The sequence below is a fragment of the Stenella coeruleoalba genome (genome assembly GCF_951394435.1).
Source record: "Stenella coeruleoalba genome assembly, chromosome: 14".
In the NCBI taxonomy this organism is placed as follows: domain Eukaryota; kingdom Metazoa; phylum Chordata; class Mammalia; order Artiodactyla; family Delphinidae; genus Stenella; species Stenella coeruleoalba.
Genome location: NC_137160.1, coordinates 66791516 through 66807040, shown reverse-complemented (window position 1 = coordinate 66807040; position 15525 = coordinate 66791516). Strand labels below are relative to the sequence as shown.

Here is a 15525-nt window from a genome sequence, read left to right as displayed (position 1 = left end):
CGCCCCTTCTCCGTGACGTAAATTCCCGCCCCTCCCTCTCGATAGACGCCGTTGCCGTGGCAGCGGTCGGGGAGCCGGGATGCGTTTTGCCGGGGATCCCAGGAGCGGCAGGCGCGCCTAGGGGCAGTTTCATGAGCCGACCAGACACAGTGGCTGAGGCTGCGACGCCGGAGACTGGTGAGACGTTTTACATCTCCCGCCGACGCCCTCGCACGCACCCCACGGCCCCGGCCCCCCTACCCTTTACTCCACCAGAAGATTCCTCTCTCTCTCCGACCCCCGCCTTCCAAGGCCCCCGCTCTCTCCCATTGGCCTCCCACTTTGGCCAAAGCCCCGCCTCCCTATTCCCCCAGCCCCCTCTTTTGCTTTCAGGCCCACCTCTTTCAGACCCCCTTCCCAAATCTCAATCCCTAATTCCCACGGGTCCCTTTTCCCACGGGCCTGCCTTTTCCAGTTCCACCCCTGGCTTTCATAGTCCCCCCCTCAAACCCCGTAGACCAACTCAAATCAAGGCTTCCTCTTTAGGCTCCACCCCTCACGCCCGCAGGTTGGTCCCTGCGGACCACTTTCCCGCTCCGCAGCACACCTCGAATCCCGCCCTTTTCGCTTCACCTCCTGAGATCCTCTCCTCCCTTTCCCCTCTCTCCCAACTCCTGAACCCTGGCCTGGACTTCAATTTCTTCACCTGTGAAATGGGGGGTGGGGGAGGGGGGATAGGAAAAGATGCCCTCCCAAGTCTCCTCCCCGTCTCTCTTCCTCACATACACACCATAGCTGGTTTATGTCATTCTTATTATTATTGTTGAATTATAATGATAGTTAGGATTTATTGAACCCGTACCATGAACCAGACCATGTGCCAAACACTACATGCATTCCATCATTTATTTCATATAGCAACTTACTTACAGGTGAGGACAGAGAGGTTCACATCCTCAGTTCACATGGTGGAGTGAGAATCCAAACCCAGCCCATTCTTCTCTATTAGTGCAGTTACTTACTCCTTTGTCTTCACTGGATTCCTTCAGTGTCCCCAGGGATCCAGGCAATTAGCACTCCTGAGTCAGAGACTGACACTGCCATTTAGATGGTTTTAGAGTTTCTAAAGTGTTTCCATGGGTGCACTGGCCAGGAGGGAGGCATAATCTTTACCTGAGGGGTAGGGTCCCAGCGGTCTCGAGAGAGAAGCGGGAGAAGAGAGGGAAAGGACTCGAATGTTAAACGGGAGTGCAGGAAAGGCTCCTTCACTTCTCTGCGAGTTAAAAGTCCACCTTGGGCTGAGGGGCCTGAGGAGAGGCAGAGTTACCTGCTGCTCCCACACCAGGGTAGTGGTGGCTCAATTAGTGCCAGCACTTGTGTGATCTCAGGAACAGTGCGGGGCTGGCAGCTTCAGGGAGAGGGTTCTACTCAGGACCCAGGAATTACAGAGAAAGCCTGTGTCAAATGTTCCTTCACTTGACACACACACACACACACACACACACACACACACACACACACGTTTCTCAAAACAGGCTTGTATCTGCAAATCCCCACTGTTCAGAAGAAACGACGTAGGGTAACCTCGGATGTTTTTCAATGTTGTGTTTCAGAATGTTTCAGTCGGTTTTTCTGTTTGTTTCTGCCTCATTCTTTGGGGACATAACACCTCATGGGTGGCAATATCTTATGAGAGGCCATCACTGAGGCAACATTTGTATGTGGGAAGTGGACCTGTGTGTGTGTGTGTGTATTGTGGGGACTCATCACCCCACCTGTGGGTGGAACTGTAGAGCTGACACACCAAGACTTGCCCCCTGCAGAGACCCTCAGACATAGATGGTGCTTCCTGGGGGACAGTGCTCTGTGTGCCCTGCTCTGTCCCTATCCCTGACACAATGCCCAACATGTAGAAGATACTCAGTCACCATCTGCTTAATGAACACAGGATCTGACCCCCTACCCCTGCACTGTCCAATATAATAGCCACCAGCCCATGTGGTGCTGTATATGAAAATGGTGGCTGGTCCAAATTGGGATGTGCTATAAGTGTCAAATAGACATTGGATTTTGAGACTTAATGCAAAAAAATAGACTTAATATTTTATATTGATTTAACATTGAAGAGATATTTTGGGTATATTAAGTTAAGTAATATGTTATTAAAATTAATTTACCTCTTTCTTTTTAGTTTTTTTAATGTGGCAAGTATAAAATTTTAAAACCCATACATGGCTTGCATTATATTTCTTTTGTCCAGTGCTGGCCTGAAGTAGTATGGCCTGAAGATGTAGGACTCAAGAGTCTCAGCTCCCTGAGTGATCTTAGGCTAGCCCCCTAACTTCCCAAAGCCTCAGTTTCCTCATCTGTTTAAAGGAGGTGGACTTGGGGACTTCCCTGGGGGTCTAGTGGTTAGGACTCTGCGCTTCCAATGCAGGGGGTGCGAGTTCAATCCCTGGTCAGGGAACTAAGATCCCACGTGCCGCGTGGTGCAGCCAAAAAATAAAAATAAATAAATAAAGAAGGTGGATTTGGAAAGTGGCCGACAGTAGGTCCTCTAGTCAGAGCCAGCGGTGCTCAGGCTCAAGGCTGGCAACCCCACCTGCCCTTTCCCTTGCCCCATCCTCCAGCCTGAAACAACCCCCTTCGTCTGGGACAGCCTCCTCCCTGCCCCCCACTCCCAGGAAGCCCTCCCTGAGTGCCCACTCCCTCACTCTCCCTACATCCAGTCCCAGGGACTGCAGAGCTGGACACGGGAAGCCAGGCACCTGGCTGAGCTTCTGACCCTGAGCCCGAAAGCCCGCAGGCAAGTCCAAGAGCTGGGGGCACTCAGACATCCAGCTCCACGGACAGGCACCTGTGCAGAGGTGAGGACAGGGCCCAGTCCTCTGGGAGGCCGGAGAGGCTGGCTTGCCCTCAGGAACCACCCTGGGGCCTCTGGGTTTCCCTGCACCTGTGGGCACAGGCAGGCCCTCGGGTCCCAGCCCAGGTGGCCAGGTCATACCGCAATGAACTAAAAAATGGTCTACGTGCTCGCAGGGAGACAGATTCCCAACTGCAAATAGTGACTCAATGATTCCATGCCACTGTGGTGTGTACTGGGAGGGAAAAGCACAGGCTGCTTTGAGAATGTGTAACAGGGGACCTCACCAGCCCGGGGATCTGCGGGAGGCATCTTATTTAGACAGAGTATGGGGAGGAAGCATATTCTACGGGGGTGAGACGCCGAGGTGCGAGGGGGTGCTGGGGAGGGGAGAGGGCGACCCTCAGGAAGGCTGGGGCAGTGGTCTGGGGGAGGTGGGGGGTGTGGAGCAGTGTTGATGGACAGAGGTGGCGGGTTCTCAGAGTGGGTGGGGTGTGGAGCTAGCAGCACTGGGTGCCTGGATGTGGGGATAAAGGAAAGGGATTCGAGGAAGTGCCCAGGTGCTTCCAGTGAGGGTGCCATTTTCTGCAATGAGGAAGGTTGGGAGATGGAAACAGGTTGGAGGAAGAGAGGTTTCCCTGCCCGGCCTGGACTTCCTGGGGGCCTAAATCCTGCCCAAGCAGCCCCTACTGCAGGGTGGGGCTTTGGTGCAAGGAACTTTCTGCTGCTGAGAAAACCACAAAGGACAAGGGGCCCCCACTGCAGGGTGGGGAGGGACCAGGGCTCAGCATCCACAGGGCTGCTGGCTCTGACACCTGCTGTCAGAGGCCTGCGAAGAGCCACGGGAGGGGCCAGACCTTCTGAGTCAAGGGCCAGGGATGGTTCATCCAAATCACTGTCTTCAGATGTCCACACACGGCAAAGATGGAAGGGAAGCAATCTGTGCGAGCCGCAGGGGAGAAAAGGAAATATGGAAGGTAGACAGCAGCTCCAGACAAGGATGGTCTTTGCTGTTGTTACTGCTAGTAATAGTAATCACAGTAATAATAGTTACTATGGCTGCAGAACTTTTACTGGTGCCTTGCCCTGGACCGAGCACTTTTTTATTTTTTTTTGTTTTTTGCTGTGTTGGGTCTTCATCGCTGCCTGCGGGCTTTCTCTAGTTGTGGTGAGCAGGGGCTACTCTTTTTTTTTTTTTTTTTTTTTGCAGTACGCGGGCCTCTCTCACTGTTGTGGCCTCTCCCGTTGTGGAGCACAGGCTCCGGACGCACAGGCTCAGCGGCCATGGCTCACGGGCCCAGCCGCTCCGCGGCATGTGGGATCTTCCCGGACCGGGGCACGAACCCATGTCCCCTGCATCGGCAGGCGGACTCTCAACCACTGCGCCACCAGGGAAGCCCAGGGGCTACTCTTTGTTGTGGTGCGCGGGCTTCTCATTGTGGTGGCTTCTCTTGTTGTGGTGCATGGGCTTCAGTAGTTGTGGCACGAGGGCTCAGTAGTTGTGGCTCACGGGCTCTAGAGTGCAGGCTCAGTAGTTGTGGCACACGGGCTTTGTTGCTGCGCAGCATGTGGGATCTTCCCAGACCAGGGAACCAACCTGTGTCCCCTGCATTGGCAGGTGGATTCTTAACCACTGCACCACCAGGGAAGTCCTGGACCAAGCACGTTACTTGCAGATACCACCTTGCCTGATGGGGGATGGTGTCCCCATCTTACAAGTGAGACAGCTGGAGCTCAGAGGGGTGCGGTGACTTGCCCATGACCACACAGCCAGAAAGGGGCAGGACTGGGACCCCTGTATCAACATATAATGGACCCCCGTCACTAGAATGATTAGGATAGCTATCCATACAAATTTTCAGGTGTTCCTCTCTTACACTTCAGGACTTGTTTTCCTCCCAAAGTCAAGGTATTTTAAATTTTCTTTGTGGATTCTTTTTCTTTTCTCCGTTCAATTACTAGTCGTTCATTTGTCAGTGAGCATCTGCAATAGGCCAGGCCCCAGGCTGCCATACTGGGGATACCACAGTGACTGAGGTGCGGTGAGAACCTGTCCTAGAGAGCAGAGGCCGTTCCTGCAGAGAGCAATCAGGGCCAAGATGGGGAAAGCCCAGAGGGAGTATCTAAGCCAGCCTGGAGGGTGCTCAGGGAAGGCTTCCTGGAGGAGGTGATGTCCGGGAACCCTGAAGGATGAGAGGAGTTAGGCAGGTGATGGGAATTGGATGGGGGAAGCATGACTCAGATGGAAGAGACAGATGGGCATGGATTCAGAAACGAGTGCCTGCACACACAGGAGCTGCTGCTTGTAGCTGATGGTATGTGGAGTGGAGGAGAGGGGAGGGGAGGGGAGGTGACGAGAGAGGACAAGGGGAGGGGTGTGCCTGGAGGTAGCCTTTCTCCCAAGGGCCAAAGTGAGTCCTGAGGGGTTGTTGGCCAGTGTGATGTGGTCAGATAGGCTTGGCCCAGGTCTCCATAGCAGAAGTGGATCAGATTCCAGTGGGCAGGCCTGTGGCCCAGCTGGAACTGCTGCTGCAGTCCAGGCAGGAGACGAGAGTGGCCAGGGGTGGTCCAGTGCTCCCCGTCATACTATAGCTACAACTGTCTTTTTGTTGTCAGTAGCCGGTCCAGTGCTTTGCTCAGGGAGGGAAGGACAGCAAGTACAACCTCATACACAGCTGTATCCACCCAGCACTCAGCAGGGGCCAGGCACACACAGGTCCTCAGAGGGACTTGTGGACCGAGGAAATCAGTAGTGTGGGCGTGGGGTAGGGTGGATGAGAGGGAGGCTGGTGAGGTCACCCACAAACAGGTCCCAAAGGGGCCAGGGAACCGACTTCTCCCCAGGGTCGAGGTTGGATTTCAGCAGGTTTTCTGGGGTTTTCAGAAGCTTCCTCCAGCAGCAGCCACGTGGCTCTGGCTAACGGGGATCCTCTCTGTCCACCCCAGGAGCCACGAGGATGGCACACCTGCTGGGCAGCCAGGCCTGCATGGACAGCCTGCGCAGGGACCTCACCGACCTTCAGGGCACCATCGTGGACGTGTTCTCGCGTGCCGGGCCCGTGCACTTCCCCTCCTGGAAGTTCCCTGACCGCATGGCCTGTGACCTGGACATGGTGGCCCTGCTAGAGCACTACGACCACGTGCCAGGTGACCCCGAGTTCACGCAGCTGTCCCACGCTGTGCTGCTGGAGTTGGTCATCGACAGGTGAGAACCTGGACCAAACCTGGTCATCTCAAGATGCTGGCACCCACCCCATAAACCAGTAGCAGCCACAGGATCCGCTTCTGGCGGGGTGATGACATTGATGACAACAATCACCTTTGACTGAATACTGTCAGGGGCCAGCTTGGTTCAGGGCCCTCATAGCGATCTCATCTGTGTCACGCTGTGCTGTGTGTCTCTTTTTTTTTTTTTTTTTTTTTTGCAGTATGCGGGCCTCTCACTGTTGCGGCCTCTCCCGCTGCGGAGCAGAGGCTCCGGACGCACAGGTTCAGCAGCCACGGCTCATGGGCCCAGCCGCTCCACGGCATGTGGGATCTTCCCGGACCGGGGCACGAACCCGCGTCCCCTGCATTGGCAGGCGGACTCTCAACCACTGCGCCATCAGGGAAGCCCCTGTGCCGTGTGTCTTATAGTCCACCTTCAGGGAGTTGCTGGCCACCCTGTTGGTCTCTGTGACACCACAGCTCTGACGGCTACTTCTCCAGCCACCGCCAGCTGCTTCCTTAGGGTTTCTGTGTGTCGAGGACACTACAGATGCTGCTCAGACTTTCCATCCCAGGCTGTTTTTCCTGTCCCTTCCATGTGTCACAGGGCCAGACACGGGATGTGCTTTTCCAAATCCTGGCCCTGCTGGGAAGGAGGCCAGTGGATTCCCCTGTAGCCCCACCACTTCTACACTGTCTTTCACATTAGCATGGTCATCAGCCTCCACTCCCTGGGGACCACAGCCCAGGCTCCATGTGCTCCAAACCCTGCATGCTAATGAAGTCACGGGGGCCAGACAGGCAGGGACCCCAGCAGTTTGGGGATGACCTGCCTGGAGACAATTAGAAGCCAGGGTAACCACTCAGAGGCCTGGAGGAGCCGACGGTGTGAAAGCACTACCTGGACCCTGTAGGGGGCTGAACATGTGTGAGCCCAGAACACACCTTCCTTCCTTGCTGTGCCCTCTGCTAGGAGTGCCCCGCCTACTCGTCCCTGTGCTGGCCGAGCCCGTCAGGGCCCGGATCAACAATCCGCCTTCTAGAAAGCTGGAGCTGACCCGCCTTCCCACCCCTCGCCTGGCCCGTCTGTCCAGGTCACTCTCCACCCTCCAGTGCTGCTCATTCATTGTCCCCATTCACAGAGGAGAACACCTTGGCCTAGAGAGGGGTATGGCCTGGAGCGGTCAGCAACCCTCCCCCAGGCCCTCTCTGCCCAAGGGCACAGTTGGTTTGGGATGACCCTCCTGCACCTGCAACAAGTTGAGGTCACTTATCTGCCCATATGTTTTGTAAACACAGTATCTCTTCTTTTAAAACAGCCTGATTCCCATGCAAATACCTACTTCTCTTCCCAACACCCCTTTTCCTTACAATTAGCCCCTGACTCAGGGTAGGATAGGGACCTGGCTCTCTCACTCTAGTCTCCGTTGTGGCAGAAGCAGCTCATCCCACAGGAGGACCCCCACCCCCAACTAGAATCAGGAAACTGCAGGGCACACTGCCCTGCACACTCACCCTGAGGCCGTGTGCAGCCTCCTCCGCTTTGGGGGTCTCAGCTGGGTCCTCTGCAAGGTGAAGGCTCTGAGCCACACGGTGGAAGGCAGCCACTTACCCAGCACTTTCTGAGGACTCTGGACACAACCAAGGCAAGGCCCAGCCTCCCAGAGCCTCCTAGTCCAGTGGGGAGCAGCCAGGCAGAAGTGCTGCCACCCAGGAGGTCCCGAAGGGGCCCCAAGCTTAGCCTTCAGGGAGGGCTTCCTGGAAGAAGTGGCTCTTGGGTCAGGCAGAGCGTATTCTGAGACGCTCCGAGTCCCTGACGCCCGGGCCGGTTCCCAGAGCAGGAGGCTGCCGGTCGTGTGGTGTGAGGGCACACTGGTGCTGGGCTCTGCCCCAGCCAACCTTGCCATCTCTGCCCACAGGCTCCTGCTGCTGCTTCAGAGCTGCGCGAGCTACTTGGAGAACCTCAGCGTGGAGCAGACGGTGCCCCCCGCCAGGGCTTCCAGGCCCTGCATGTCCGTGGGGCTCACAGTGCGGCGCTTCTGGAACAGCCTGCTGAGGCTGGTCATGCTCATTCGGCAGGTGGCCCCCCAGGTGGGTCAGCCACCCGCTTCCCCAAATGCAGTCACCCTCACATCAGTCCACCTGCCCCAGGCTCCTCGCACACCACATGTGCACCTCATCTGTCGCTGGCTCCACTCTGGAGCCCCCACTCAAGGCCCATGCAGCCTGGCAGTTCACAATGCAGGCCTTGGGGGTCATGTGTGGGCCATCTGGTTCTGCAGTTTACACTGTGGGGCTTTGGAAAAATCCTACCTAGTCTGAACCTCAGTTTGTTCATCTGTGCAGTGGGGGTGATAACAGTCCCTACCTCCCAGGGCATTGTTGGGGAATGGTGTTTGTATCGACCCCATTTGTTATGGGTTATTCCGTAACCCTCACAACCACCTGGTGGGCAGGACCACTGTCACCATAATGGGAAGGAAACTGAAACTGACAGTGGCTTCAGCAACACAAGAGCAGACAAGTCCACTAAGCAAGGGCCCAGTATCCGGCAGCTGTGTCTGTCACTGTATTACCCTCCCAGTGCCATGCATGTAACATAATGGAGCCTGGGCTTGGTAAGCTGAGGTAGCAGAAAGGAGAAGGCATGCTCTCTCACTCACCTTGGTATCAGATATCATCTGAAGGTCTGAGTATCAGGAGTGGCTGCTGTCAGAGAAATCCCCAGAGAGCTGGTCACCTCCAGGGCCCATCTCCCTCACCTGCTTTCCCTTTCTCTTCCTGACTACAGAAAAGGGCAAACCAAGGGGAGACCCCCACCTCCAAGCCCACAGCCAAGGGCGAGCCAGCCAGGAGCCCTGAATTTGTGACCGCCAAGCTCATCAAGCCCACCTCACCAATGCCAGGCTTGCCCCAGACCTGCCAAGAGCTGGACAGACTCCCTGTCAGCGTTTCCCTGCAGTGTCCAGCCAGAACGGCCGAAAACACCAGGAGTGTCCACTCCCAGACCATGGAGACAGCCCTGGTGCCCTGTGATGCATGCACCAGCGTCCAGGGCAGCCTGCAGGAGGTGGGCAAGATGGTCATCAGCCTGTGTCAGAGCCAGAACTTGCCCTCATCCTTAGGCCAGTTCCAGCATCTGGTGCAGGACAGCATGGGGCTCAGGCCGCTGCCGGCCACCACCATGGGCCACTGGGCGGCCGAGCAGAGCAAAGACCTGGCACGCCTCAGCAAGCACATGGGGGCCCTCACTCAGCTCATGGGGCCCCTCAGGGCCCAGCTGGAGGAGGCTAAGGGGCAGAAGGACAGACTGAGGAAGCAAGTGGGTGAGCTGGAGCAGGCCCTGCAGCAGGAGCAGGGGGCACAGCGGCGGCAGGCGGACGAGGCCGAGCAGCGCCTGGCCCAGTGGGAGCGCGACAGGCGGCAGCTGCTCGCAGGTCTGTGCCTGAGGCCGGACCCTCAGTGCCAGGCTCTGCCACAGCCTGAGCATGGGCTCCCCCGGGAGCAGACCCCGCAACAGGGCTGTGGGTGCTGGGAGTTGGTGTGGAAGAAACCTGGACTGGGAGTGGGCAGCAGACGCAGGGAAGGGGAGGCAGGGGAAAAGGGGTGTGCTCATCAAGCCGGTTACACTGTGGGCAACTGGAGCTTAATCCCACTGGGGAACGCAGGAGCCTGTGTAGAAGTCCGAGTCGTCCCACGAGAGGGGTGAGGGAGCGGCGGATTCATACACTCACTCCTGTCAGTCACCAAAGGGGACTCCTGGGAAGTTCATCCCCCAGGTAGCTCCAGCCAGCTGAGGCCCCTCTTTGGCTTCAGTAGAAGCCGTCAGGCAGAGATGCAGCTATTGCACTCACAGTGGGCCAGCTCCTGCTGAAGTTGTGAGGCCTGAGGGAGTTGGGCAAGTCACCCCCATGGAGGACACTGAAGCCCAGAGAGTCAGCCAGCCGACAGGAAGCAGAGTGGACAGGGACCCAGGCCTCCTGGCACCTCCCCAGAACTCCTCCCACAAGCCCAGGCACTCCTCCACTCTGGCTAGGGCTGCCACCATGCTGTGGGGTGCACTGGGCGTCAAGGCTGCAAGCCAGGCCCAAGGGAGCCTCTGAAGGGCGTCTCTCTCGGCTGCCATAGAAACAAGTGACCTCAAGACAAAGGTGTCCACCCTGGAGGGGGAGCTGAAGCAGCAGCGAGAGTCTACGCGGGCCGTGGGTGAGGAGCCCTGCCATGGAGCCCTGTACTGTGTGCCATGTGCTCGGTGGCTGGACCAGCACTCTCTGTCTCCTGGGCTTTGGGGGCAAAGCTAAAGGGAACCACAGAGGAAGCTGGGTCTGAGAGGCCACACTGTTGGGTGATGCCACCTCCCACCCAGAGAGTACCTACTGTTTTCAGAACCCACCTCAGGCAGGGTTCAGAGCCCCATTTTGTGGCTGAGGACACTGAGGCCCAGAGATGTGCTGTGACCACTGCCCCCCTTCCCAGGTCTTGTCCTGGGTCAGAGGCAGTGCAGGAACTCCCCAGGGCTCCCCCGCTCTACCCCCTCCCCCGCCCGCTCAATCCTGCAGAGACGAAGGCCCAGGAGCTGCAAGAGGAGGCTGAGCACAGGGCGGAGGCTGAGAGGCAGGTGCAGCAGCTGGAAGAGCAGGTGCAGCTGCTGGCAGGGCGGCTGGACGGAGCCAGCCAGCAGATCCGCTGGGCCAGCACAGAGCTGGACAAGGAGAAGGTCCGTGTCGATAGCATGGTCCGCCACCAGGAGGTGAGGTCAGCGCCTGGTCTCCTGCAACGAAGGGGAGAGAAAGGGCTCCCCACTGACGGGGGGAGACACTGGAGACCTAAGGAGAATTCCTGAGTGGCGACTGTGACTGGAAAGAAGTGGGGGCGAGGTCTCCAAGCTTGGGGGTCCTGGCCTTGCCAGGGTTGGGGTCTGCTCCCTTCTTCCCTCCACCCCTTCTACTGCACACATGTGCACAGACAAATGTAGCACAAGGGGGTGGGCTTGGATACAGCTGCCTCCTTTGTCCTGCGTGTCTGGGCCTGGCCCCATGGGCCTCATGGCCTCCCTCCTGCCCATCCCGGCTCAGTCCCTGCAGGCCAAACAGCGAGCCCTGCTACAGCAGCTGGACACCCTGGACCAGGAGCGTGAGGAGCTGAGGGGCAGTTTGGCTGAGGCCGAGGCCCAGCGGGTCCACGTGGAGAAGCAACTGCAGCACGTGCAGAGCGAGAGGGAGCAGGGGCAGTGCCAGCTCCGGGCCCAGCAGGTGTGAGCAGGCAGGGCGAGGGGGCAGGGGCGGTACTTCCCTTTCTCTGGAGGAACCTGCAGCCAGCTAAGCACCTGCGGGCCTGCCCCGTGCCTGGGGAGTGGAGGTGATGGGGTGTCCCCAGCAGGCTGGGAGCCGGTCCTCAGCTCTGAGCCTCCCCTGCCCCAGGAGCTGCTGCAGAGCCTGCAGCGAGAGAAGCAAGGCCTGGAGCAGGCAACAGCGGATCTGCAGCTGACCATCTCGGAGCGAGAACGTGAGCTCGTGGAGTTGAGGGAGCGGGAGAGGCTGCTGGTGGCCTTTCCGGACCTGCACAGGCCTGTGGAAGCCCAGATCCAAAGTAGGGGCCCGGGGTTGGTGCAGAGGGCACGCTGGGGCTGGGGGTGGGCAGCTGAGGGCTCATCAGGGCAGGACATGGGTCCACAGCAAGGGTGGCAGAGCCCCCCCCCCCACACAGGTGCTCTGCGTGTTACCCACTCCTCTGTGTGGATGGGGACACAGAGGCCCAGTGGGGAGCTGACTGCTCAGGGTCACCCAGCCAAATCCAGACCCAGGTCTGGCTACCTGTGTAGCCTGTGCTCTTTACCACGTCACAGGCCAGTCCTTGCTCAGCTTCCATGTCCCCTGTCCTGGCATCTCCCCAAACTACACCATGGGGCCAGCTCCAGGGAAACAGCCCCAACTGTCCAGTGTCCATGGGAGTGCTAGGGACCCATCTCAGTGGAAGACTGACTGCCCGGCGGCCTGGGTTCTCGTCCCAACCCCTCCAGTCCCCTGAAGCTCTGGGGTGAATCCCCGTGCAGAGCTGTTGGGATGATCCAGTGCAATCTAGCTTGTCATGATAAGTCATCACTTGTGAGTGCTGGGCCCTTGTGTCACCCTGTCAACCGCCCCGCGAGGCAGGTAGCAGCCGCTTGTGACAAACCAGGAAACTGATAACCAGAGCAGGCAGCACCTTGCCTGGGTTCAGAGTCAGGGGGAGCATCTGTCCCCCCAGCAGTGGGAAAGAACATCCTTGCTGAATTCCTGAGACTCATATCCAAGAGCCGGCTGTGGCTTTGAACGAGTCACTGTCTCCCAGGCCCTCCGGAAACAGGTGGCCTTGGAAGAGCTTCACTTTCTTACCTATGTGCTAAATATTTGGTGAGCTCCAGGTCCCCCTCAGCTCTCAAATTCTGCAAGGCTTTGGTCACCTCCCAGCAGGCACGGGAGTAGGGAGTGCAGGGGGAGGGGGGGAACAAGGCCTCAGGAGAAAAAAGATGAGGTGGGAGGTCCAGTATGCTGACCCCACCCACCTGCAGGGCCACCGGCAGGGGACCCTAGGCACGGGGACCCTAGGCATGTACCGGCTGGCGTGTCTGCCCTCTGAGGTCCTGTCTCGTTGGGCACAAGAGGCAGACCTGATGGGGTGGGGTGCCAGAAAGTGGGTCTCCACAGGCTCTGGCAACGTCACGGACGACATGGAGAGGCAGGTGCAGGCCAACGACATCCGTATCCGGGTCCTACAGGAGGAGAACAGGCGGCTGCGATCCATGCTGTCTAAGATCCGGGAGGTGGCCCAGCAGGGGGCCCTCAAGGTGGGCAGCATGGCTCCCCCACCTGAAAGGGGCCGGCCCTTGGGGACTTGGAAGAGGCCCCCAACCCAGCAGAGGTCTTCAGCTTCCCCCAGGGACTCTGCCATCAGCCCAGCTCATTGCACATGGGGCTCTCAGGTGGCTTTAAGCTGTGCTTTTGTGAACCATCTGCCATGATTCAGGAAGGCATGAGGATGTTACCGTGCCTTCTAGCTCCAAATCCCCCCTCTAGCCCTTTGAACCTTTATTTCAAGTGCACCAGGAGCCTTATGAGAAAGCAAACCTTCCCACCCTTACCACGGCTAAGGACAGGTCCTGGAAGGCTTTCCAAACTCTGCCCCTCAGAGGAAGGGGCCATGGCGACAGGTTCAGGCCCTCCCGCCTCCTCTATGACACCCTCTCTGTTCGCTGCAGAGGGGATCCTGGGCCTTTCTGAGCTTGGTTTTCTTTGCAGCTGATCCCACAGGACCAGCTCTGGGCCCCTCCCAGCAAGGGAATCCACAGAGCAGCGCCCCCAGCCCAGGCCCAGAGAGCATCTCCAGGGTGAGTGAGGCTTTGTCAGAGGTGGGGCATGTGGGGGTGGGGTGGTCCCCCTCGCTCACAGGGGATCTTGCCGTCTGATCCTCCCTCAGGCCCCTGGGCAGGCAGCACTCACCTGGCAGCAGGACGGCCAGTGCGGGCAGGACCCCACCGGGCCAGCCCCAGGCCTCCCCGCCTCAGCAGCCCTGCAGTCGACCCAGCAAGTCCTCCCTAGAGGATGTGACCCACTCGACCACCTGTGCCCAGAACCCCATCCGGGCCTTGGCCAGGCTGAGAAGGAGACTGTCACCAAGCCGGGGCCAGGCCAGCCCTGCATACCAGCCCCAGGAGCGGCCCACGTAGCCTGCAGTGGGGTGGGGCTGGAGGGCGGGAAGCTGGCAACCCACCCCATGTAATAAAGCCCAGGCCATCTGCTCACAGCGACCTTGGCCTCACCACACTGGCTCAGCAGAGCAAGAGTCCTTCCTTCCCTGTCCTGAGTCCCCAGCCATGTGGGTCATTGGCCAGCAGAGGTCTGGCACACTGTGCACCCTCAGTAAATGGGAGCTTCCTGCCTCCCTCCTGACAGGGACAGTGGAGGAAGAGGACACACTGAGGGCAGAAAGAAGCTTCTAGCACCTGGGCGATGTGAAAGGCAGTCTTTTGATCCTCACTGCAAAGACTAAGGGGTAACATGGACTCAGTGACCCCCACCAATAAAGAGCAGGGTCAGGGTAGGGGGTGCGCAGGGGAAGGAGAGCAGCCACCACGGTGGGCCCAGTGAGGACACCTGAGGCAAGGAAGGAGTCAGAGGCCAGGGTTCTGGCTCAGGCTCACAAAGGCAGGCAGGGACCACCCAGCTGTGAACCTGGGCATGGGGACATTAAGGATCCAAGAAAATCAGCCCCCCTTTCACTGCGGAACGCCTCACCTTCAGGAAACACAAGTCAGAAAGGGTTTCTCTAAATCCAGGAGGCTGGACCCCCAGGCCACTGAAGGCAGGGCAAGGCTTCACCCAGCCAGAGAGCGGGACACCCCAAGCCAGCCCTGGCTTTCCCAGGCCGTCCCTTGGGGTCAGGGCACTGATGCCGCCAGGCACACCAGGCCTGCAGTAGTCCAGTTTTCCTCACGAAGCCTCCAGCCTGTCCTGAGCTACCCCGCCTGTGAAGGACAGGCACTAAGACCTTGCTGAGGAGTTCTGGGTGTGGGGGTGGGATGGGGGATGCTCTCGGCTTTCTATGACAGTTTTCCCTGGTCAGGAGGCCAACAAGTAGAGCACCTCAGTTTACAGAGAAAAGTCAAGAAGAGCTGTGTACGTAGCTGAACTGGCATGGCCACAGGCTGCCCAACTCTTGCTTCTGTGGAGCCCGGGGGCTCGCTGAGGGAGCCTGGGCTGTCTGGACTGGGCCCCTCCCAGGTGAGAGCCAGCCCTCAGGTGTGCTCCCTGAGGCAGGGGGCCCAGGCCCAAGTGCAGGGGGAGGACCTGTCACAGCCTGGCTCCTCTCTGCATCCATTCAGTAGCTCACAGGTCTGTAGGTCAGACGTCCGGGCCCTGTGTGGGTGGTTTCTCTGCTCAGGGCCTTACAAGGCTGAAATCAAAGCATCTGCCAGGGGCTTCCCTGGTGGCGCAGTGGTTAAGAATCCGCCTGCCAATGCAGAGGACACGGGTTCGAGCCCTGGTCCGGGAAGATCCCACATGCCGTGGAGCAACTAAGCCCGTGTGCCACAACTACTGAGCCTGTGCTCTGGAGCCCAAGAGCCATAACTACTGATCCTGCATGCCACAACTACTGAAGCCTGCACACCTAGAGCCCGTGCTCCACAACGAGAAGCCACCGCAGTGAGGAGCCCGCGCACCACAACCAAGAGTAGCCCCCGCTCGCCGCAATTACAGAAAGCCCGCGCACAGCAACAAAGACCCAACGCAGCCAAAAATAAAAAATAAATAAAATAAAAAAAGCATCTGCCTTTCTTTTGCAAGAGTGTGGGGCAGAATCCAGGCTCATTCTGATTGTGGGCAGAATTCTGGTTCTTGCAGCTGTCGAACTGATGTCCATTTCCTTGCTGGTCGCTGTCGGGGCTACTCTGGGCTCTGAGAGGCCATCCAGCTTCTTGCCACATGGCCCCTCCATCT

At 58.4% G+C, this 15525-nt stretch overlaps 1 protein-coding gene across 1 annotated transcript; it reads left to right on the top strand.

The window, feature by feature from the left end:
- The first annotated feature begins 27 nt into the window (after positions 1–27).
- Positions 28–15429, top strand: CCDC157 (coiled-coil domain containing 157). The gene is made up of 11 exons (XM_079942302.1): positions 28–177; positions 5789–6047; positions 7969–8140; positions 8841–9486; positions 10178–10255; positions 10609–10799; positions 11125–11301; positions 11470–11638; positions 12736–12875; positions 13327–13415; positions 13505–15429. The coding sequence occupies exons 1-11, from the start codon at positions 132–134 to the stop codon at positions 13752–13754; spliced, it is 2217 nt and encodes a 738-aa protein (XP_079798428.1). The 5' UTR covers positions 28–131; the 3' UTR covers positions 13755–15429.
- Positions 15430–15525: the final 96 nt, after the last annotated feature.

Bases quoted from the DNA above. Each gene is read 5' to 3' on its own strand.
- CCDC157 (XM_079942302.1), top strand. From the start codon at position 132: ATGAGCCGACCAGACACAGTGGCTGAGGCTGCGACGCCGGAGACTG. The intron at 10,256-10,608 runs GTGAGGAGCCCT...TCAATCCTGCAG, and splicing joins AGAGTCTACGCGGGCCGTGG to AGACGAAGGCCCAGGAGCTG. The intron at 11,639-12,735 runs GTAGGGGCCCGG...GGGTCTCCACAG, and splicing joins TGTGGAAGCCCAGATCCAAA to GCTCTGGCAACGTCACGGAC.